The 24,099-nt window shown below is 51.8% G+C and overlaps 1 protein-coding gene across 4 annotated transcripts in view; it reads right to left on the bottom strand.

The window, feature by feature from the left end:
* Window positions 1-1,568: 1,568 nt before the first annotated feature.
* The window catches only part of ABCC6 (ATP binding cassette subfamily C member 6), a 68,608-nt gene continuing 46,077 nt past the window's right edge, over window positions 1,569-24,099 (bottom strand). For 3 of the 4 annotated variants that reach the window (XM_010961094.3, XM_074346288.1, XM_074346287.1), the window contains 13 exons: window positions 23,116-23,290; window positions 21,818-21,893; window positions 19,410-19,530; window positions 17,333-17,540; window positions 13,119-13,429; window positions 10,978-11,177; window positions 8,906-9,032; window positions 7,768-7,869; window positions 6,939-7,085; window positions 4,766-4,924; window positions 4,523-4,689; window positions 2,433-2,627; window positions 1,569-2,128 (listed from right to left, as the gene is read on the bottom strand). In XM_010961094.3, the coding sequence (XP_010959396.2) occupies window positions 2,020-2,128; window positions 2,433-2,627; window positions 4,523-4,689; window positions 4,766-4,924; window positions 6,939-7,085; window positions 7,768-7,869; window positions 8,906-9,032; window positions 10,978-11,177; window positions 13,119-13,429; window positions 17,333-17,540; window positions 19,410-19,530; window positions 21,818-21,893; window positions 23,116-23,290 (2,097 nt within the window). In that variant the 3' untranslated portion in view covers window positions 1,569-2,019. Of the gene's footprint in view, window positions 2,129-2,432; window positions 2,628-4,522; window positions 4,690-4,765; window positions 4,925-6,938; window positions 7,086-7,767; window positions 7,870-8,807; window positions 9,033-10,977; window positions 11,178-13,118; window positions 13,430-17,332; window positions 17,541-19,409; window positions 19,531-21,817; window positions 21,894-23,115; window positions 23,291-24,099 lie in introns of those variants that run through there. The other variant, XR_012500347.1, reaches the window with a different exon arrangement.

Here is a 24,099-nt window from a genome sequence, read left to right as displayed (position 1 = left end):
CCCTCATCTGCAAAATGGAGCAAAATCATGAGTAACAATGGCATTTTGTGCGTGATGGGGGGGTGTTCCCAGCAGACCCTCCCCAACCCATTTTGAAGGCATCACAATGAACTTCTGGCCACGTCCTGGAAAAGGGAGGTAGAAACTGTGATTGGGCCTAGATTTAGATTACTTGGGGCTGAAAACCCTAAGTCAGGAGGGACCATCAGAAAGTCCTCATGACCTGGCTGGGACAAGGCGGGCCCTGCGTCCTGGCAGGTAGGTGGGTGTCCACAGACCTGACACACCAACACAGCTGTTGTCCAGGCATCGGTGGATTACTGACGGCAAGGGGTCCCTAACTCCCAGCTAGCAGTGTCCGAGAAGATATTTTGTCATGAGAGGAGAGGGTGCTACTGGTTTCTAGTGGGTAGAGGTCAGGGAGGCGGCCAGACATCCTACAGTGCACAGGACGCCCCACACAGAATTATCCAACCCACATGTCAGTAGTGAAGAGGTTTCTAAAAACCCTTCTCTGCTGCCTCTTGGAGGCCCACAAACATAACAGTGGTAATAATAGCAAATGATTACTGAGCACTTACTTTGCGCCCAGCTGGGCTCTGACCCTGTCTGAGTGTTGACTTGCCTCATCCCAGCGGCAGTGGCCTGGGGTCAGGGAAGAATGCTGGGCTGGCAGAGCCGTGATCCATGGGCTGGTCTCACTTCTCACACTGCCCTTTTCAGCGCTGTCCCTGTGACCTCAGACTCAGCTACTTTTAGGCTCTCACCGCTTTCCTGGTGCCTTAAGCCGGTTTTATTAGAATGCTGACAGCTGTCTGAAACGGGCCGCAGCCGCGCACACAGCGCACTGCCCTTCCCAGGAGCAAGTGTCAGATCTCCACCCGCCAGACCTCTGCCTTTCAACAGCAGATCTGCAGGCGCCTGTTGGGGCTCCCCCAGGAAGCCAGAATTTGGTCTTTAATAAACGAATGTACAAAATGTGCCAAATCCTGAGCAAATGTCCCACCCCTCCCCTCCCCCAAGTCACAACCAGGAGGCCTGACTCCTCTCACCTTGCTTTTGGAACTGAACGGCATGCTGGGGGAGAGGGGGAGCTTGTGCCCAGAGAGGCCCATCCCCAGTGTGGGTTGTGGCCTGTCCATCTGTTCCAACAAGACGGTCCTTGAAGCTCACACACAAGGGTTGGAGCAGCAGTTCTCAGTCCTCTCTGCACGCTGGAATCATATGGGATGGAGACCACACCAGTGGTGGCAGGGAGGGAGGTGGGCGGGCATGGTTACAACATGGCAACTTGAGGGGCTCACGTGGAGACGGAAGCGGTCAGCATCCCGACTGCGGTGGTGGGTGCAGGAACCTGTACGTGTGGTGCAATTGCATAGAACGCACACAAGCACGCACACACACACACACACACACACAGTCACACACAGTGAGTTTAAGTAAAGCCGGGGTATCTTAGCCGGATCAGTGGATTGTACCCATGTCAGCTTCCTGGATGTGACACTGAAGTATCATCTTTTAAGGTGTCACTACTAGGGGAAAGGGAGTAAAGAGCACACACAGAGCCCTCTGGGTTATTATTATTATTACTTTTTACAACTGCTTATCAACCTACAATCATATCAGAACAAAAGGGTTAATTTGTAAAAGATACACACACCATTGGTCCAGCCCCAGCCCCAGGGATTCTGATTTCATTGGTCTGTGGTAGAGCCTGGGCAGGGCAGGTTTTGGGGGTCCCTAGGCGAGTCTGGCAGGTGGCCAGGACAGAGGGTCACTGTCGACTTTGGCTCTGGGGTGGACGGGGCTGGATGTGCCCTGATCAGGCCCACCCAGGAGTTTGCTGTGTCCTCCTGGTCCTGTGGTGATGAGGCACTTTCTCTGCCATCTTCCTCCTAGAGAGCAGAGGGTTCTGGACTGTTTCACAGGGCCACTGATAACCCGGGTCACCGCATCTTCAGGGCCTGGTAGACTCTGCAGGTTGGTGTGGAGGGAGGAGGACCGAGCAAGGGGCCAGGCTCAGACCAGGCCTGACTCCTGTGCCAGCCTGTAAAACAGGCCCCTCTGGGCCAGCAGCTGGGCCGGGCTGCCACTCTCGGCCACCTGCCCCTCATCCATGACCAGCACCCTGTGGGGGAGAGGGAGACAGGCAGCTCTTTGGACATCAGCCGAGGCACTGAGCCACCATGGATGCCCAGCCTGCCTGGTCTGAGTGAGTCTGGCCTGTGCAGCTTCCTGACCCTGATGGCCGGGTTGAAAGGATCTGCTGAGCACACGTCCTCGCGCTCATCCTTCCTCTCCCGGCATCAGTCTTGCCACCTGTACAATGGGTACCTGATGACCTAAACCAGCTCTAAACCCTGATGCCTTACTCTGCCTTGCAGGGGTGCCCTGGGGGCTGGCTGCGTGATGGGGGCGGTGAGGGTGCTTACCTGGCACAGTCCATCACCGAGCGCAGGCGGTGGGCAATGAGCAGCACTGTGCAGGGAGCAAACCAGCTCCACAGGGCGGCCTGCATCTGGCGCTCCGTCCCCGGGTCCACAGCGGCCGTGGCCTCGTCCAGGATGAGGATCTGAGTTTTCCGGAGAAGGGCACGTGCCAGACACAGGAGCTGCTTCTGGCCCACGCTGGGAATCAGGGGGAGAGTCAGGCCAGATATTTGCCCACAAACATGTCCCCACCGCAGCTCCAGAATTAGGGATGGGGTGCATACATGCATGTCCACACATGTGGATCCCAGTCTACACAGCCGGTGGGGGTCCCTATCCTGCCATTTTTCAGCAGGGTGACTTTAGGCAAGTCATTTAAACCCTCTGTGCCTCAGTTTCCCCGTCTGTGGAATGGCTATTTCTATTTCACGCTCTGGTCTTCACCTTGTACCAGACACATCCTTGTGCACCTGGGTAAATACTGACTCACCTCAAAGACCACAAAGGTAGGCACTGTATTAGTAAGTCTTCCCTCACTGGGTTGTGAACACAAGATAAATCATATAAAAGCACTCAGAAGTGTGCTTGTCACAGAGTTAAGTCCTTTTTCTCTGATGACAGATGAGGAAGTTGAGGGTCAAGGTCATGCAGTAAGTCAGCTCCCAGAGCCTTGAGACTCAAGGGAGTTTGGGGCTGTTTCCCGCCACGTTCAGCTGCCTCGCGGAGTAAACCCTCTTGGGAACCAGGACCTACTGTGGCCCTGCAGGTGTCAGGTGCCTGGGCTTTGCTCCAGCCTCTCCACTTATGAGCTGGGTGACTCGGCAGATCTTTCAAACCTCAGATTCTCTGTGAACTGGGCTTAATGCAGCTTTGAAGATTAAAATACTGAAGTGAATAGTTCTGACATGCCAGAGACTGTTGCAGCAACTTTACAAAGTGTAACTCATTGAATCCTTGTACAGGTAGGTAGGGTCTAGTTATCATTCCCATTTTACAGATGAGGAAACTGAGGCACAGGAGATTAAGTAACTTGTCCAAGGTCCTACAACTGGTAAGTGGGGGAGCCTGGATTTGAAGCCTGTCTGTGCTCTTGGTCACCAAACTCTGCTCCCCCTCCAGTGCCATTACAACCCACGGTCCCTCTTCCTAATACCTTTGGAGTCCGGTAAGTTTTGGAATCCAGAATGTCTTGATTTTTAGCAAGTATTCTATGATTACAGCAGCACTATTCACAAGAGCCAAAAGTAGAAACAACCCAAGTGTCCATTTATGGATGAACAGATAAGAAAAATGTGGTCTAACCACATAATGGAATGTTATTCAGCCTTAAAAAAGGAGGAAATTCTGGCACGTTACATTACAGATGAAGCTGCAGGACATTATGCTACATGAGATAAGCCAGTCACAGAAAAACAAATACTATAATAATATTCCACTTAAGTGAGGTACCTAGAATGCTCAAACCCAGAAAAACAAAGTGAAATGTTGGTTGCCAGGGGCTAGGGGCGGGGTGGGGAGAAGAGAGAATCGTTGTTCAGTGGCAACAGGGTTTGGGTTTTGATTTTTGCAAAATGAAAAAGTTCTGGAGATTTGTTACACAGTGATGTGAATGACCTCAACGCTACGGAACTGTACACTGATAACTGGTTAAGATGGTACATTTTACGTTATGTGTATTTTACTAAAATCTTTTCAAGTTTTTTAAGACACACACCATATGTTGCTCCCTGACAACCCCAGGGAGCATGGGGTTAGCACCCAATATCAAACACAATATTTTTGTAGCAAAATAAATGCTGAGCGAGATAAATAAAGCCTGTAAGTAGCCTCATGGTCAGCAGTGGTTGGGTTTTGCCACCAAATAAATTTAGAAACGAACTTAGGAAAAAGCAGCCTGATACTCAGAGCCCGTGTTGGAGTTTGGACCTGCTGAGCAGGGAGGGGACCCGTACTGTGATTATGAATAGAATGGAGTTGATCATCTGATGTGGGGAGGCGGTTTCCAGGGCATATTACCCTTGGGGGGAGCCTTGGCCACACCCACCTCTCCCCCCAGGCCCTCACAGGACCCAGCTTGGGTGGGGCCACCCTACCTCAGGTCGTCGCCTCGGTCAGCACACTCGTAGTGCAGCTGGCCGGGCAGGCCAGCCACCAGGGCTCTCAGCTGCACCGTCCCCAGGGCCGCCCAGATGGCCTCATCCGTGTGCTCGTGTAACATGTCGAGGTTCGTCCGCAGAGAGCCAGGGAACAGGACGGGGTCCTGGCCAAGAGGGACAGCGGGTCAAAGTCGGGCCCAGCCAGGCCTCCCACCTCTGCCCACCCTTCCCAGGCCTCACCTGAGGGATGACGGTGATCCTGGACCGCAGTGTGTGCAGCCCCACTTGGGCGATGGGGACTCCGTCGATCCAGATGCCACCCTCAGCCGCCTCCAGGAGCCGCAGCAGGCCCCTGGCCAGGGAGGACTTTCCGGCCCCTGTCCTGCCAACGATGCCCACCTGCCAGGGGAGGGGAGGGCAAGGCCCGTTCTGACCAGGCACGGCCAGAAGGCAGGCCACAGCCTGGGGGGCTCCTGGGCACATCTCTGCTAGGTGTTTCCACTGCACCCAAGATCCATCCGTCCACTCATCATCCTTTGAGTATCCATTCTTCTATTTGTATCTGTCCTTCTGTCCATGCATCCATTCATCAGTCCAATACTTTTTGTCTGTGCATCTTCTGCTATCTTCCCCTCATCCTAACACATCTCTCCCATCTTTCAATCCATCTCTCCACCCTTCCTTCTATACCCCTGCCCTACCTCCTGCTCCTCCATCCTTCTATCCACACCCCTCCATCATCCTTCATCTTCCCTTTCATCCCTGTGTCATGTCATTCTATTTCTGTCCCATCCTCCTGTTAGTTCCCCTTCCTTCTATCCACTCCTCACTCACCCTCCTTCCATCCATCCCCTCATCTTTCCATCTGCCCTGCATCCTTCCTTCCACACACCATCCTTCCTTCCACGTCCCATCCTTCCCTCCACCTCCCATCCTATTCATCCATTCATCCTTTCATCCATGCCTCTTTCTTCTTTCCATCCACCCCCATCCTTCCATCTGTCTGCCCATCTTTTTATCCACCCCCCTCAACCTTCCTTATCTTTACTGCTGCATTCTCAATGTCCGACACGTGGTGGGGGTTCAACACTATTTGTTTAATAGATGACTGAAAATAAACAAATTCATTAATAAATGAATGAATGCCATTGAATGACAGGCGCTTTTTTAGGCACCAGGAATACAGAAATTAAGGAGTCCTTGCCGCAAAAGGCTCACCATCTGGTCTGGGAAATAGTGCAATGGAGTAAACTTAATTTTAATACAGTGTGATGAACAAACACTCTCTGTAATCAAGCTCTGGGCCTGCAGCAATGGAGGGAAGCAAGAAGGTGCTGTTCATGTTGCCTGGGATGGGGGTTAATGGGGTAATCAGAGAAGGCTTCATGGAGGAGAGGACATTGGGTGGAATCTTGAAGGATGAGTAGGAGTTCAGAGAGGGGAAAGATTCCAGGTGACCCACATCAAGTGCCAGACTGCAAGCTCCCTGAGGGCAGCACCATGTGCGCACCTGGCCCAGAGGTAGCTGCTCCACAGATGTTGGCTAGGCCCAGGCAGGGCAATGAATGAAGTGGAGAACTGAGTAGGGCCTTGAATGCCAAGCTCAGGAGTTTGGGCTTTGCCCTGTGGGAAGCTCAGAGGAGGAGGAAGGTCTGGAGCAGGTAAATGACGTGCTCAAACCAAGATCATAGGAGAACAGATTGGCAGTGGTGAAACAGGAGGCTGGGGGCTCAGTTGGGGGCCTGGAGAGGTGGCAGGGAGGACAAGGGGGAAGTGTCACTGGGTGGGGAGGGATTCGATGAACTGGCCTGACTAGGCACCTGTCAATGGGATGATACTAGGGTTGTCAGAATAAAAATGCAAATAATAATGAATAAAAGCACTGGCCTTTTCTGTGGCACTTGCTGTGTGCCAGGCACTGTTCCAGGCCTTTCTGTGTATTAACCCAGTTAAACTTCACAACAGCTCTATGAGGGTGACATTATTATTCCCATCTTACAGATGGGGAAACTGAGACCAAGGCATGCAGTGACTTGCCCAAGGTCACCCGTGGCAAAGCCAGGAAGTGAGCCCAAGGAAGCCAGATAATGTACATGGAACATTCAGCACTGGGCCCAGCACACAGTAGGTGCTCAACTAATGAGAGAGAGAAGGAAGAAGGAAGTTAGGGAGATGCCACCTCATCTGAGACACCAAAGTGCGTGGGTTTCACCAAAAAGGGAGCAGGTTTGGGAAAAATGATAAATTCAGTTTAGGGTGTGGTGGGTCTGAAGACTGGGGGACCTGAGGCGGGGACACGGAGGAGGCGGCTGGTGCCCTGGGGTGATGCCCAGACTGGCCATGGTCCTGAGGTCTCTCCAGCCACCCTCTGGCCTGGCCGCCATGAGAAGGCAGCTATGGGAGAGCCACTCACCTTCTCTCCTGCATGGATCTTGAAGGACACACCCTGCACGGCCAGTGGGAGCTCGGGTCGGTATCTCAGTCCAAAGTTCCGGAATTCGATCTGCCCTCCACAAGGCCAGGGGGGCCGGGCCGCACAGGCAGGCAGCCTCCAGGGTGCCTGGGGCAGGAGAGGACACTGCGTCAGAGGAGTCTTTCTCCAGGCTTCTCATAAAATAGCCCACCACTCTGAGCCTCAAGTTTCCTCTTCTGTAAAATGGGCATATTTCCTGCTATTTTACAGGATTATTATGGGACATGGAACATGGCAAGGCTAAACACATGTAATATTTGGTGTCGTGAAAATAATAATGGTGTTGGCTACTCTTCATCTATTTTTATGATTAACTGTCAAATAATACTCTCTCTTCCACCAGGAGAGGTAGACACTCTCCTTTTTCTTGGTGAAAAGGGCAAGTCTGTGCAGTGGGGAGACCAATGCTGCTTGCTATTCCTGTGACCCTGAACAGGTCCCTCCACTCCCTTGAGCCTTGGTTTCCCCATCTGCAAAATGGGGCTAATTAGAGCAGTGGATATGTGTTGAGTGTTTATGGTGTGCCAGACACCGTATGAAGTCCTTTACTGTGGGCTGACCTGACTTGCCCAAGCTAGGTAGTAGAGGAACCAGGATTTGACCTGGTTCCAGACTCTACCCTCTTAACCATTACTGCCACCTTGGCTCTGACTCCAGCCCACAGTGGTGGGGGCTCCAAAGCCCATGGCAGATGTCAACCTGGGTCTGCTGTCCTCCACTGTAAGTCCTGGATGGGCCACACCCCCTGCCCCCATCTCCTGGCCATTACCTCCTTGGGCGTCTGGGCATAGTCCTTCATCCGCTCCACTGACACGATGCTGCTCTCCAGGTCTGTCCAGCTGCGAACAGCCCACTGCAGCGTCTGGGTCACCTGGTAAGAGAAGACACCTCAGGTGACTCCAGCAAGGCCACCAAGACCTCTTTCTCCCTTCAGCATGCAGAGTATGCAGAGCAGAAAGGAGCCCTCAGACATCAGCTTTCCCATCCCTTCTTAAAACAGGTGGGGAGACAGGATCAGAGAGGGTGCATGGCCCTCCCAAGGACACCCAGCAGGACTGTAGCCCACTGACTTCCATTCTTGAGAGGTTTCCCTCTATTGATTTCCCATCATACTTGGAACCATGCCAAGCTCCTCACTGGGGCCCCCTTGCCCTGCCTGCTCCACCCCTGCACCCCCACCCCGCCAACCTCATTTCCCGCCCACTCTCTCCAGCCACAACATCTCCTTGCTGTTCCTCTAACACACCAGGCACGCCCCTCCCTCCATCCCAGGGCCTTTCCTCCTGCTGTTCCTTCTGCCAGGACCACTTCCTCTCTCCCTCACTTCCTTCAGGCCTCAGCCCACAAGCCCCCTCCTCAGGGAGACCTTCCGGGCCGTGCAATAGAAAAACACCCTCCCCCCAGTCACACTCCATCCTCTTCCTTGCTTTTTCCTTAAGCTTAGCTGCCTCAGTAATAAAATGAGAGCAATAATAGTACCCTTGATGGGGCTGTGGGCTGGATTAATATTTATGAAACTTTTAGAACAATGCCTCATTCATAGCAAATGCTATGTACATAGGTGTGTGTATATATATATTTCCTTTATAGATATCATAACCTGACATTAAATGTCATTATTAATAGTTAACAAAAAGTTAACAATGCACTGGGAATGGACACTATATACTTGATCTCAACGAGTCTTTACAACATCTGAAGTGAAAGGCCTCTGCCCATTTTCCAGGTGAGAACACTGAGGCCCCGAGAGGGAAGAAGATTCTTGCCCGAGGCCCGGCCTAGGCTCTTGTAGAGCTGTATTTTCCTCACTGGTTGGAAGTTTGGACACAGGTCTTTGAAGGTCCCACCAGCAGGGGTCTGTATTCCTTCTGTCCAGGCCCCAGAGCCCAGGCGGGTGTCGGGAGTACCTGCAGGGCGGCGGAGACAGAGAAGCCCACGAGGCCGGCGCTGAGGTGGGCCTTGCTCAGCACCGCACACAGGGCGGCTGCGAACACCAGCCCATTCCCCAGGAGCTCCAGGTTGGCAGCGAGCCACCTGCAAGGGGAGGCAGGTAAGAGCGGGGTCACCATGGGCCTCTCGGCAGGACCTGCTTCTCTGGGCACAAGGACTGGTCAGCGTGCCGACTTGAGTGTCCGCGGGGTCCCAGCAATAGTCTCCCCTACACCCCACGGCCCTCCTGAGCTCCGAGGGTCGGAGAGGCTGATGCTGTCCTGTCTGTGCTCAGGGCCTGGCACACAGTAGGTGCCCCAGTAAAGCTCTGCCATGCTGTTGCTTATCTGTCCCCAGGCTGTGCCCAGCCACGTCCCCTGTGTTCCCTCTGTCTGAACCTGACTTCCATCTTCAGGTGACCAACATCTCATCACGCAAGTCAGCTCAAGCATCACCTCCGCAGAGGGCCTTCCGGTCTGCTCCTCCCTTTTCTCTCTCTTTAGAATGACACTATTTAATCAGCCTTGACTATCGGCCTCCATCAGCAGATCATATGCTCCACGAGGGCGGCAACTGTGTCTCGTTCTTGGCTCTGTCCCCAGCACTGGACCTAGCATGCAGTAGGTGCTCAACAAGTACACACTGAATGAATGAAAAAATATGTGCCCAGTCTATTGAACTCCTACTCCACCATTCATTGGCGTAATCATTCGTGCACTCATTCAGCAGGTATGTATTAAGCACCTACTGTATGCCACGCATGCTGGAGACGCTGGGGACACAGCCGCAAACCAAACAAACATCCCTGTCTTCAGAGAGCTCTGAGCTTCACTGTATACAACACCTCGTCCTCCTAACAGTCCCACAACGGGGCTACTGTGTCCCCAACTGATGAGGACCCTGGGGCTCCGAAGGGTTAGGTGCTTGCCCAAGTCCACACATGCGACAAACACTGGGATTGGAAGACACATCTGCTTGACTGAAGGTCTGCCACTTCCTAGATGGCTGACCCTGGGGGAGTCCCTTCACGTCTCCAAACCCCAGCTGACCCACCTGTGGAATGAAGCAACATTTGGCTCATTACAGCTGAGAGGACTAAATGAGAGATGCCCACCAGATATGGTGCAGCAATCACTGGCCCCTACACCTGGGTGCTTTTAAATGTTCATAAGGTCCCTGCTCCCAGGCTAGGACCCCAGGAAGCGGAAGGGCAGGTCACCCAGAGGCACATGGAGTTGAGACACTGCACACAGCTAGAGGGGCTGACAGTCCCAGCTGGCAGGGGACCTGGGCAGAAGGGAGGAAGGAATTCACATTTATTGAATTCACACCTACTGGGTGCCTGACCCTCTCCACACTCTGGCACCAGACTGCCTGGATTCAAATCCTAAATCCACCATGTGTTTGCTGTATGGTCCTGGGCATGTTCCTCAATCTCTCTGTGCCTAAGATTCATCATCTATAAAAAGCGTCTCTTCCCAATGGAGTTGTTCATAGGATTAAATAAATTAATACACGGAGGATGCTCAGGACTGTGCTGGGCATGTGATAAGCATGTTACAAGTATTAGCTGTGAGTGTATTTGTTTAACCCTCACAGCCACACCATGAGTGCAAACCCACTTTGACAAATGAGGCTCAGAGAGGTTAGGCAACTTGCCCAAGATCACCCAGCTAATAAGTTGCAGGGCTGGGATCTGCATCTGTGCCTGTCTGTGCTCAGAGCTTGTGTTCTTATTTTTACGTAGTACTGGAAGGAAGCTGACGATGCTTATGTAGCTCCTTTGTCACCAAGGAAACAGAGGCTTCTTCCCTTTTGCTGACACCTGTACCTCCTGCCCACCTGCTATTGGGGACCCCTCAGGGCACGTTCCATCTGCTCCCAGCGCAAGCCATAGGCACCCAGGGATTGATCTAGCCTCCACTTTATCCCTGATTTGCTGTGTGACCCTGGGCAGGCCACTTGACCTCTCTGGCCACACAGTATGACCTTAGGTCTCATTTTCTGGGGACACACATGGATTACAGGGTCTCCCTTGCCTCCTTCTTACCTGTCAGCCACCAGCCGCGGAAAACAGACTCTCTGGCTTTCATCCACGTGCGCATCATTCTGAGCCACAAAGGGGCCCTGGGCCTGGAAGGCCCTGACCACTGCCCCGCCCTGGAACGTCTCTGCCACGTGGGAACACACGAAGGAGTATCTGGCTGTCTCCAGGCGTCTGAGTTGACACGAGCTGGCCACATACAGGCTCTGAAGTAGGACAGTGGGGAGCAGAGTAGTCAGACACACAGAGAGAGTTTGAAAAGCATAGGGAGGTCTGTTACTGCTTGCTGTGTGACAGTGGGCCAGCTGCTTCCCGACTCTGGGCTCCAATTTCCTTGCAGAATCAGAGTTCCACATTAAAAAAAAAAAATTGTCTTGGAAGCTTCCAAAACTTCCAATGCCTCACTCCAGAGCTATTAAATCAGAATCTCTGGTGGCATCAGCTTGGTCTTGGAATTTTTCCTTCCGGTGATTCTAATATATAGTCAGGATGGAGAAACCACTAATCTACTGTAAAAGTCTTATTCTCAGCTCTAAGGGCAACTGCTTCACTGAAGGGCCAGTCACTGTGGGAGCAAGGCCACGAAGGGCAAGGAAGGCACTTGGCCACAAGTCAAATTCATTCACTTAACTTGAGGGTTACCTGCCAGGTGCTGGGAACACAGTGGTGCACAAATAGATGATGTTGTTTGGTTTGAGGTTGGAAGTTGTGTGCAGCTGGCAGGCAGAAAGGAATCTGCCTTTGCCAAACTCCCAGGCTGTGTGCCAGGCTCTCTTCAAAGACAGTTGATTCTTGAACAACATGGGTTTGAACCGCACGGGGCCACTTACGCCTGGAGTTTTTTCAATAGTAAATACTACCTGATCCACAGTTGTTGAATCTGTGGATATGGAGGGACTGCGAACACAGAGAGCCAATCACAACTTATAAGCGGATTTTCGATTTTGAGGAGGGTCGGCTAACCCCTGCATTGCTCAAGGGGTTATGCAGTATTCAGTCATTGTGGGGTGGGTATTTGTGTCGTTCAGCTTACAGGTGAGAGACTCAGAGGGATTAAGCAGCTGGTTCAAGCCTCTGCAGTGAGCAAGCGGCAGGGTGTGGATTCAAACCCACCTCCGCCCGACTCCAAAGCTCTGAACAGAGAAGCAGTCCCTCTCCCAGGTCAGGAGGGTATAGAGAAGACTTGGGACAGTTGTGGAGGGCAGTGATGGTCATGGTTTCTGCCTGGCTACCATGGTTTGTTCTACTTCTGATTTCCTTGGTGGGGGTGGGAGGTTGGCAGTCAATAGTGGGACCTGATCATGGAGGTGGTCACACGACACAGCCCCACTATCCCCATGGTCACAGATAAGAGCTCAGGGATGAACACGTGCCCATGAAGGGCCAATCAGAATCTTCCCCAGGACTGATGTATGAATGCTGAGTTGGAGAAAAGGCTGCTTTGCGTTGGGGTTGCTAAGGTGGGAGGCCGTGAGGACAGCAGTCCCCCTGCAAAGGGAGCATGTGCAAAATTAGGCCAAGCAGAGCTGAGCCAGTGGTTCTTAAATATTAGTCTGGATCAGAATCACCTGGAGGGTTCGTTAGACCCCAGATTTCTGGGCCCCACCTCCACGGTGTGAGTCAGTAGGTCCTGGGTGGGGCCCAAGAGTGTGCAGTTCTCACCAGCTCCCACGTGAAACTGCTGCTGCCGGTCTGACACCACACCTTGAGAACCACCGAGGGAAGATATGGAGAGAGGGACAAGATCTTGGTGACAGCTGACCCCCTGGCACTCTAGGAATGTAAGTCATTAAATTCTGTTCTCATGTTGAAGCTAATTTAAGTTGGTCTCTGGTTCTGGCAACTGAAAGAGACTAGCCTAAGACAACAGTCTATGAGAGCTTGCAATGCCTTTCTGGTTTCCTGATCACTGGAGAAGAGGAAGCTGATTTCAGCAGCAGCAGGACAAAATAGTCAGAACTTTGATGTGAACATATGGAAGACAGACAAGAGTGAGTGTTAGAAACAGACTGGTGTATCTGTTTCTGAGAATTCTTCTAGGGGCGGCCCCGAGGTTTCCAGCTGGGTAGAACCCCTTACACTGAGTCCTGCCCAGAGACAGGGGACTGGCTTAGGTGACCCCAGGAGCCTCCTCGACCTCTCCTTACCTGAAACCCAGCATAGAGGAGCAGCAGTGGCAAGATGGCCACAACAGCCAGCGGGGTGGCCACCATCACCACCAGGCTGACTTCCAGGAGTCCGAAGGCGTACACCAGTAAGGACCGGAGTTTGTCTGGGATGTCCACATCTACTGTGTCTGTCTCCTTGGAGAAGCGGTTCAGTAGGTTCCCGATGGGCGTCCGCTCAAAGAAGCCGATGGGAGACTGTGCCACGTCCCACAGGAGCCCCCGGAAGAGCAGGCTGGATGCCCGGATCCCACCAAGGAGTACCGTGGCCATGGAGGCAAACAGCCCGATCGCTGGGGAAGACAGGGTGTCAGAGCATAAGGGCTGGAGACGCCCCGACTGCCCCATGGTGGCTGTCTTATGGTTGGCCACCCCGATGATCTCTTGATGGAACCACCATGCAGTGGACTGAACAGTGTCTCCCTCATCAAATTAATCTCCACCAGGGACCTCAGAACCTGTGACCTTATTTGGAAATAGGCTCTCTGTAGATGTGTTTAGTCAAAGAGCTTGAGATGAAATCATTCTGGATTTAGGATGGGTTCTAAATCCAAGGACTAGTGTCCCTGCAAGAAGAGGAGAGGATACACAGAGACATGGAGATGAAGATGATGTGAAGACAGAGGCAGAGACTGGAGTGACGGACAACACGTCCAGGAAAGCCCAGGATGGCCAGCACCCAGCAGAAGCTGGGAGAAAGGCATGGGATAGTTTCTCCTTCAAGAGGAACCAATCTTGCTGACACCTTGATTTTGGACTTCTGGCTTCAGAACTGTGAGAGAATAAAAGTTCTGTTGTTCTAAGCTACCAAGTTTGTGGCCATTTGTTTTATGGCGGCTCTAGGAAATAATATACCCCCTTCCTAATGCCAATCTACGTACTTGGAATGGGGCTAACTTCACTCCCCACTGTTTCTGGGGTGGGGAACATTTAACCCCTGGCCAATCCAAACCACTGCAGTTGCTTCAGGGATGAACACATGACCCAAGTCAGGCCAACGAGAGTGAGACCTGGGACTTTGCTAGGACTTTTGGGAAAAGGTGCTCACTTTTTTGAGGTGGCCAGGCTGGAGCTATAGGATATCATCTTACCACCAGGGCGAGAAGTCTGCTTGGACAGGAAGCTACCACAGAGGAAGAAAATGAAGCCAACCTGATAGCATTTGTTAGACCCCTGGATCCAGCCATACCTGAAACTAGCTACCTATGGATTCCAGTCCCAGAAGCCAATAAATCCTCTTGTTGCTCAAACTAGTTTGAGATATAGTTTTATATAGTTAGTATATTACAGCTGTATAGTTAATAGCTATACAAATTTCAAACAGAGCAGATTTCACAATAAGGAAAGTTAATAGGGATAGAGGGGCATTACATAATGTGGAAAGGATCTTCTACAACTAAAGATATAAAGAAGGAATCACAATGAAATGGGCAGGAAAGGGGGAGACACAGTACAGTCAAGACCCACACCCCCGAGTGGGTGACCCACAAATGGGAGGATTTACAACTGCAGAGCTTCTCCCAAGGAGCACAGTGTCTGAGCCCCGCATCAGGCCCCCCAGCCCAGGGGTCCTGTACTGGGAAGATGAGCCCCAGAACATCGGGCTTTGAAGACTAGCAGGCTTACCTTCTGGAGAGCCAGAGAGCTGTAGGAAATAGAGACTCCACTCTTACAGGGCACACAAAACATCTAATGCAGAAGCAGTAATTTGAAAGGAGCCTGAGTCAGACCCACCTGCTGATCTTGGAGAGGCTCCTGGAGGAGGAGGCAACGGGAGCTCACCCTGGGGATACAGATGCTGGCAGCAGCCATGCTGGGTGTCTCTCCACCACAAGGACAGTGGTGCTGGCAAGCAGCATTTTGGAGTACTCTCTCAAGCTTGTCAGCCTTGGGACCCAGCCCTGCCCAGCAGCCTGTCAGCACCAGTACTGGGACGCCCCAGGTCAAGCAGCTGGCCAGGTGAAGACACAGCCCCACCCACCAGCAGGCTGGCTGCCTTACGGCTGTCCGAGCCTCTAGACACCCCAGGACCCAGCCCCCCAACCAGTGTGCTGGCACTAGCCCTCAGAACCTCAGGGCCCCCAAGCCAGCCATTGGCACACAGCCCCACCCAACAGCAGACTGACACCAACTCCAGGACACCCAGGGCCCTGCAGCCAGAGACCTGAGGACCCAGTTCCACCCACCAGCAGGCTGGCACCAGCTCCAGAAGAACCCAGACCCTAGAGCCAGTCCGTCAGGAACTGGCCTTACATACCAGCAGGCCAGCACCAGATTTGTGACCAGAGCTGCAACCAGCCACCCTGGGACCTGGCTCCACACGAGTGGGCCAGCACTGGCCTTGGTATGCCTGGGGCTCTGCAGCCAGCCGCCTTGTGGCCTGGCCCCACCAGAAGCAGTCAGCAGCCTCTGCACAAGGCAGGGCCTAGCAACCAACCAGACTGGGGATCGGTCACAGCCCACCAGACCAACCATAGTAGCCAGCTAACAGTCAGACAGAAGGGCCCATGCATCCCACATACAGGGCACCCCTAGAGCATTGAGGTCTGTGACAAGAGGGGAGTGTGCAGCTGGGAAACACAGGATGTCTCCTACAAAAGGCCACTTCTCCAAGATTAGGAAGTACCAGCCTACCGGGTACATAGAAATAACAATATATCACTCAATGGTGAAAAGCTCAAAGCATTTCCTGGACCAGTAACAAGACAAGGGTGTGCATTATCACCACTGTTAGTCAACATAGTATTGGAAATCCCAACCACAGCAATCAGAGAAGAAAAAGAAATAAAAGGAGTCCAAATTGGAAAAGGAAGACATAAAACTCACTGTTTACAGATGACGATACTATACATAGAAAATCCTAAAGATGCCATCAAAAAACTACTAAACCTATCAATTAATTCAGTAAAGTTATAGCATACAAAATTAATATACAGCAATCTGTTGCATTTCTATACACTAACAGTGAACTATCAGAAAGGAAATTAAGAAAACAATTCCATTTACAATCGTATCAAAAAGAATAAAAGACCTAGGAATAAATCTAACTAAGGAGGTAAAAACCTGCACTTGGAAATCTGTAAGACCCTGCTGAAATTGAAGATGACACAAGCAGATGGAAAGACATACCATGCTCATGGACTGGAAGAATTAATACTGTTAAAATGACCATACTACCCAAGGCAATCCAAAAATTCAATGTAATCCCCACCAAAATACCAATGGCATTTTTCATAGAACTAGAAGAAATAATTCTAAAATTTGTATGGAAACACAAAAGGTCCTGAATAGCCAAAACAATCTTGACAAAAGAACAAAACTGGAGGTAACACACTCCTGATTTCAAACTGTATTACAAAGCTATAGTCATCAAAATAGTAAGGCACTGGCACAGAAGCAGACACATAGCTCAGTGGAACAGAACAGAGAGCCCAGAAATAAGCCCACATTCATATGGGTAATTAATCTATAGCAAAATAGGCATGAATATACAATGGGAAAAAGACAGCCTCTTCAGTAACTGGTATTGGGAAAAGTGGACAGCTCCATGCAAAAGAATCAAACTGGACTACTGTCTCACACCATACACAAAAATAAATTCAAAATGGATTAAAGGCTTAAATGTAAGACCTGAAACCATAAAACTTCCAGAAGAAAACATGGGAGATGTATCACTCTGGTGTGGGATGTTGATCATGATGGAGGTTATACACGTATGGGGTTGGGGGTACAAGGGAAATCTCTGTACCTTCTGCTCAATTTTGCTATGAGCTCTAAAAAATAAACCTACTTCTAAAAAAGGAAGAGAAGATGGGAGGTGACGATGGTGGTGACGTGGTACAAGGATTTGACTCCTCTGGGGGTGGGGTGCTGGAAGTCACCAGCAGTCAGACCTTGGAGCTGTCCTCTGCTTGGGGGAGAGGCAGAGTCCAGCTGACCTGCTGCTCCACCCAAGTGTTCAGCAGCCCCAACATTTGGGGGCCAAGATTTTGCATTTGTTGATGAGGCTGGGAGAGATTCTGAGGGTTCCAGAAAACTGGGGATGTGCCCCACCCCCTACTTCCCCAGCCTCACCTTAAGGATGCAGGTCTATGTTTGGACCCAGGATTCTTGCTCAGATGTTTAGGGAGAACAGGGTGATCCAGGGAGCACTGAGAAACCCTTGGGTGGAGCTAGAGGAAGGCCGGCAAGGGTACCTTGGAGGCAGCCCAGGAGCCCGAAGACCCAGCCTCGCAGAGCGGCCTGCGTCTGCCGCCCGTCCACCGTGGGGTCGTCTGCCCACAGGCTCAGCCAGTAGCCACGGCAGAAGGAGGCCACTTGCTGGCAGAAGAAGAGGAAAAACGCATAGAGGCAGAGTGGGGTGCCCACAGCTCGTAGGTAGGTCAGGTACATGGCGGCCTTCACCTGTAACACATGTAGGAGAGATGGAGGCAGAGAGAGGCCCCTGGAAAGGCAGGTGGGGTTGGGGGGAAGGCCAGGTGAGGCTCCCAGAACGTACCAACGGGGCATGCGGAACCACCATGCAAACCTCACAGGTCCTCTCTTAGCACCTCCCCCTACTACTACATGCCCTGTCTAGCCTCGGGAGCCCCTCCCTCTATGGCCCCTAGACTGCCAGTGGGACCCTAAAAGGTGATAGGTTTTGGCACTTTCTGGGTTTGAAGTGATTTGTTGAACACCTACTATGGGACAGGCATGTGTCTTCATCCTCATAACTCTCACCTATCAGATAAGGAAACTGAGGCACAGAGAGGGTAAGCCACTTGCTTAAGGTCTGGTTCCTACAAATCTGAAACTCTCCACACAGCTGCAGTCAGAGTGAACTTCTGAACACATCCACCTGACCCCATCTCGCTGTTACTGACCTGCCCTTGACTTCTTCCTGCTCTTAGAAGAAATTTCAAACTTCTTGGACACTCCTTGACCTTACCCCCTACTATCAGCTGGTCTCATGTGATCGCTTTCTTTTCCCTGGCACTCCAAGCTCCTTCCCACCTCAGAGCCTTCACACCTGCTCTTCCCTCTGCCTGGAATGCTCTTCCCTTGCTCTTTCCCTGGCTGGTTCCTTCACATCCTTCAGGGCTCAGTTCAAATGTCACTCCTCAGAGCATCCTCTCCAAGGAGGGCCCTGACCCTTGGTTGTTTCCTATCTCATCGCTTTCTTTATTTCCTTTGTAGCATTTATCATTATCTGATATTAACTTATTAGTCTCATTGTTTTCTGACTGTCTCCTCCCTCCACTAACATGCAATCTCCACCAAGGCAGAAACTTTGGCACATAGTGGGGGTTCTGTAAATGTTTTCTGAGTGGATGAGTGGGTAGATGGTTGAATGGGACAATGAGTGGTTGGGTGAACAGGTGAGTGGATGGGTAGATGGGTGGGTGGATGGATGAAAAAGTGAGTGGGTCTGTAGGAGGACAGGTGGATAGATGAGTGGATGGATAGATGGGCTGGATGAGTGGGTAGATGGATGGGTAGGTAGATGGCTGGTTGGTTGGCTGGTTGGTTGGTTGGCTGGCTGGCTGGCTGGCTGGCTGGCTGGCTGGCTGGGTAGGTGGATGGATGGATAGATGGGTGGGTGGGTGAGTAGGTAGGTGGATGGATGGGTGGATGGGTGGGTGGGTGGGTAGGTGGATGGATAGATGGATAGATGGGTGGGTGGGTGGGTAGGTGGATGGATGGCTGGCTGGTTGGCTGGGTAGGTGGATGGATGGATGGATGGGTGGGCGGGTGAGTAGGTGGATGGACAGATGGGTGGAAGATTGGATGAGTGAATGGGCTGATAGTTGGGTGAGATGAACAGATGAGTGAGCAGATGGGTAGGTGGATGGATGGGTGACTAGGGCGATGGGTGGAAAGGTAAATGGATGGATGAATGAATGAGCAGGTAGGCAGGTAAATGGGTGGGCAAAGCAGCCTAAAAGAGAAGAAACAGTACCAGCTTCAGATTCAGACCATCTGAGATTTAAGTCCCAAGTTGGTCACTTGCTAGCTGTGAGAATACAAACAATCTCTAAACTCTTTAAGAACTCATTTTCTTCATCTCTCAAACAGAGCTAACACCATCAAATTTTAGGGAGGTTGTGAGCAGGTTGTAAGAAGTATGAAGTGCCTAGAATCTTACTTGGCACACAGTAGGTATTTAATAATAAAGGTGAGCCCTCCACCCACCCCACCCCTCACCCAAGGCTGCATCTGCCCGGAGGTGTTGAGCCCCCAGGGGTAGCAGTAGCAGTGGCTGTAGAGGGGGGAGGGAGCCGCTGGCGTTACCCTGCCATACTGCAAGCTGTCCTTTCCTTTTGGCCGTCCTGATCCCTCAGGATCATCTAGGGAAGGCCCTGTCTGGGCCTCTGAAGTAGCGCTGTCCTTCTCAGGGACGAACTTCATGGACCTGTCGTCAAGAGGAAACGAGGACATGTCAGCGTCTCTCTCTGTGACGGAGTGTGCCCAATCTCATGGCCACAGGTAGCCACTGAGCTCTGGGTACACTCCCCACTGGCTCATGCATTCAACTAACATCTTGAGCACCACTAGGTCCTCCCTCTGTGGTGCCCAGCTAGACGCCATCCACTATCCTGGAGTCGAGCAAGCCTGCTCTTCCAATACCCTTCCACTGAAGGGACTCATCCACCCAACTTTGGAAGTTGGTTTTCAGAGTTTTCATTTTGGTCTAAGCTTTGCTGCATTCAGGTTGCACCTGCTGTTTACTCACAGATTTTTGTCAGTCTAGGTTGTCAGGATGTTAATTCTGCACAATTCAAATGCTCAAGACTTCTTGAATGCTCCTCTATCTGTGGATGAGTGGGCCAACAACTTCAAATATGAATTGCCATCTGCTAACTGTGAAACCATGGGCAGCTGACTCTGTGCCTCAGTTTCCTCAGCTGCAAAATGGGGATAATCTATGTCTATCTATCTGCCTATCTGCTTATCTACCTACCTACTTACCTATCCATCATCTATCTGTCTATTCATCTATCAATCTATCATCCATCTCTCTCTCTCTCTCTCTCTCTCTCTCTATCTCTGATATCGTGATTCATATTAAGAAATACAGGTTTGGTCTCTGACCCCATCCCTGGCACAGAGCTCCTAAAACCCTTCTAAATTCCTAAGTCATAAGAGAACTAGGAGCATCTTATGTTCTATTGAGGGGACTCTGGGTGGGCTTCTGGATGGCTCCTGGACACCAGAAAGATTAAGCCACAATCAGATGCTTGGAATTTTCACCCCACCCCCCATTCTCCAGAGAAGGGAGAGGGGCTGGAAATGTAGTTAAGAATTGATCACGCCCACATGAGGAAGCCTCCATAAAATCCCAATAGTACGCGATTCGGGGTGCTTCCAGGTGGGTGAACACATCCACATTCCCAGAGGTTGATGTACCCAACTCCACAGGGACAGAAGCTCCTGTACGCGGGACCCTCCCAGACCTTGCCCCGTATATCTCTCCATCTGGCCGTTCTGTATCCTTGATCACATCCTTTAATAAACTGGTGAATCTACGTGCTTCCCTCAGTTCTGTGAGCTGTTCTAGCAAGTTAATTGAACTCGAGGAGGTGATGATGCCAACCCCTGATTTGTCCCCAAGTAGGACAGACATTTTGGGGAACCTGGGGACCTGCCACTTGTGACTGGCATCTTAAGTGGGGTGGGAGCAGTCTTGAGGGACTGAACCCTTCACCTGTGGGATGTGACATTTTCTCCAGGTAGACAGGGTCAGAATTGAGTTAAATTGTAGGACATCCTGCTGCTGTGGAGGCTTGCTGGGGCGGTGGTGGGGCACCCACCTGGTGTCAGGAGTGCTGTGAATGTTGTACAGTGAGAGTAATGCAGGGAGAGAGGGAAGGCTATCAGGCTTTTCCAACAATACTCATCTACCTCCATCCATCCACCTACCTACCTACCTACCTACTTAACTATCTACCTACTCTCTCTCTCTCATCTGTTTACACATCTATCTATCTGGTCTTACTCAGGATTACTGTGCACTGTGAAGACAGTGGGACTGCCCAGTGTGTGACCCAGGATGCGCTTGGTCTTGGTGGCTGGCTGGGACGGGAGGAACGGGGCCCGACCTCAGGGACCCTCAGTTCTCCCTGTAGTCCCACAACAGCTGGTACCTAAGCTCACACTGTCTGGTGCCTAGTCATCTGTTGTTCTGTTTTACGTCACTTTCCATGAAAAAGGAGACACCACGTGGCCGGGTCCCCCTGCTGCAGACAGCCCCCTCAGTGGGTCCAGCTATGGTCTGGCTAGAGGGGGCTGGAGAAAGGGGGACAGCAGGCCTCCTCCTGCTGACCCCCATCAGCACCAAGTGAGGGTGATGTCACTCAGCATGAACGACAGGGCCTGACAGACAACGTAACCACTGTGGGGTGGATCCTTCTCTGGACCGGCCCTGCCTCACTCCGGCAATGAGGCAACTCTGACAAACTTCAGGGCAGTCATCACATCGGCGGGCAAACTGGTCATTCGTGAACAGGACATCTGGGGACTGATTCATTTTGGCCAACTGACTGTCACATAGTTTTTGGTGCTGCAGCCGAGCACCGTGGTGGGATTCAGCAGGTGTTCAATCCAGGAGGGCTGTGGCCGTGCCCATCTGTCTGCGACGCAGGTGGCAACTCAGCTGCCCTGCTTCTGCCCTCACCAGCTCAGCACCACAGCAAACTCACCTGTCTGGGTCCCCCTCAGGCCTCCCGCCTCCGGCAGAGCCTCTGGGATCCTCTGTGCTGGCCAGGGGTTCTGTTTCTGCAAGGTCAAGGGGGCACTGTCACTCGATGGGGCCAGCACCTCGAGGTCTGGATGCTGGCTTTCACGCCCACTGGCTGGGCAGCCTCCACTCGCCGAGCACCTGTTTCCTCTGACCTGGCTCCTGCTCCCTCTCTTCATCCTCCCTGGGTTCCTCCAGAAAGATTGTTCGTTCATTCACTTATTCACTCAGCAAATAAAACTGAGCACCTGCTGTGAACCTGAGGCAGGGTAACAGCAGTAAACACTGCACAGCACAGCTCTGGGTTCCCCCGATACCCTTACAGTTCACTGTGCCTGGAATGTTCTTTTCCAGGTAGCTCTCACACCACCTCAGGTGTCATCTCCCCCAGGAAGGACCCTCTGCCCACCGTCTCCCAGGCCAGGAGGGTTCCATCCCCAAGCTCCAGGATGGTGACACCGTGAATCCACACTTAGGTTTTCCCCAGGGTGAGTCAGTGCCCAACAGATGTCATCAGAGGAGGGGGAGCCTGAGACTGAGGGGACCTGGCCGTGAGTCCTTGCTCTGTGATGGAGGGGCGGTATACGCCTACGGATGAAAAGCCACATGCTTTACAGCCACGTTGCTTGGGTTCAAATCCAAGCAGGGCCACTTAGGAGCCAGGAAAATGTGGACCAGTTCCTTCACTTCTGGCCCTCAGTTCTCATCTGCAAAATGGAGGTAACTGCTGACCTCAGAGGGGCAAAGTCGTGATCAAATGAGGTAACGGAGGTGCCTCTGGCTGTTCTTTATCACCCACTATGGCTGAGCTTGGACTGGTGGCTTCACTTCTGCAACACTGTCATTTTTCCAGCGGGCACTGTGCTGATTAGAAGCAGCCCTAGCTGGCAGGTTGGGGGCCTCTGGCTCCAAGGCACCAAATGACCTTCTTTCTCAGTCTCTGCAGCAGTTACAAGCAGACTCTGGAGTTGAACACACCAGAGTGCTAATCTTGTGACCTCGGGCAAATTATTTCTCTCTTTGGTCCAAGAAGCTCATCTGTAAAATGGCACCAACAATGGGAGATGCCTCACAGGGGTGTTGTGATGATCAAATGAGACAATGGATGATCATAGAAGCACTCAGCACAGACCCGATGGCTCTGGGCCTGCAGGGAGGGTGTGGCCAGAGCACTCCACTCTTGCCAGTGGGACCCCTGCAGCCTTCTTCCCAAGGGTAGCAGAAGCCAGGCACAGAGAACCAGCAGAGCCCAGCCAGTACCTCCTTCTCCTCCATTTCCTGGCTGTCTGGCTCGATCCAGAAGGCCCACCAGGGCCCCCTTCCTCTGCAGAAGCTCCTGGAAGGAACCCATCTCTGCAATGGCCCCATCTTCCAACACCACGATCCAGTCAGTCTGGGGCAGGATGTGGAGCGTGTGGGTTACGAGAATCCGTGTCTGGGCAGGAAGGGAGGGAAGTTACACTTGTGTGCTTGGCTGGCCTTCCAGAGCTGACATAGAGGGGGACAAGCAGTGTGCTCCTACCCTTCTCGGAAACAGAATGTCCACACAGAGAAATAAAGGGGCTCCTTCAACCTGCCTGGAACCCAGGAGACACGGAATTCACCTGAACCTGGCCAATGACCTGAGGCAGAGCTGTGGTGAAGGAGCAGGAGACGAACTAACTTCCCTGATGCTAAAACTGTTTGCTGATTCTTTCCGATTAAGAAATCCTATAACTTGCTTTCTCTCCCTTACTGCTTTTGTGCTAAGCAACCCCTAAACTTCTTCCTTACATTCTTTACAATAGCTTTAACCCAGAGGCTATGCTCCAGGAAGAAGGTAATGGGCAGATCATCTCAGAAGAATGGACAGACCCTCTGCAGTTCCCCCACAAGTCAGAAAGATTCATTGAGGTTAAGAGGACTGTAGCAGCACCCTGTGAAGCGCCCTGATGGTTATCACCTTTTCTGTTCCATTCAGTTTTTCTATAAACCATCAACACCCCAACTCCAAGATGGATTCACAGTCTCAAAGGCATTAGCCTGTTGTGACTCCCCTTTGCCTGGCAAAGCAATAAAGCTGTTCTTTTTTCTCCCAAAACTCTGCCTCTGAGTCTCAATCTAGCTTTTAGGGTGCAGAGGCAGGTTTTGCGGCAACAGTGGTAGTTTAACCACAGAGCCATAAGCAATAAATGACTGCCACTGTGGACCACTGAGATTTGGGGGTTGTTTGTTATGTAGCATTGTCACAGCAAAAACTGACCA

Source organism: Camelus bactrianus, chromosome 18, assembly GCF_048773025.1.
Source record: "Camelus bactrianus isolate YW-2024 breed Bactrian camel chromosome 18, ASM4877302v1, whole genome shotgun sequence".
In the NCBI taxonomy this organism is placed as follows: Eukaryota; Metazoa; Chordata; class Mammalia; order Artiodactyla; family Camelidae; genus Camelus; species Camelus bactrianus.
Note: the sequence above shows the minus strand (reverse complement) of the source record. Positions and strands in the feature narration are given on the sequence as shown.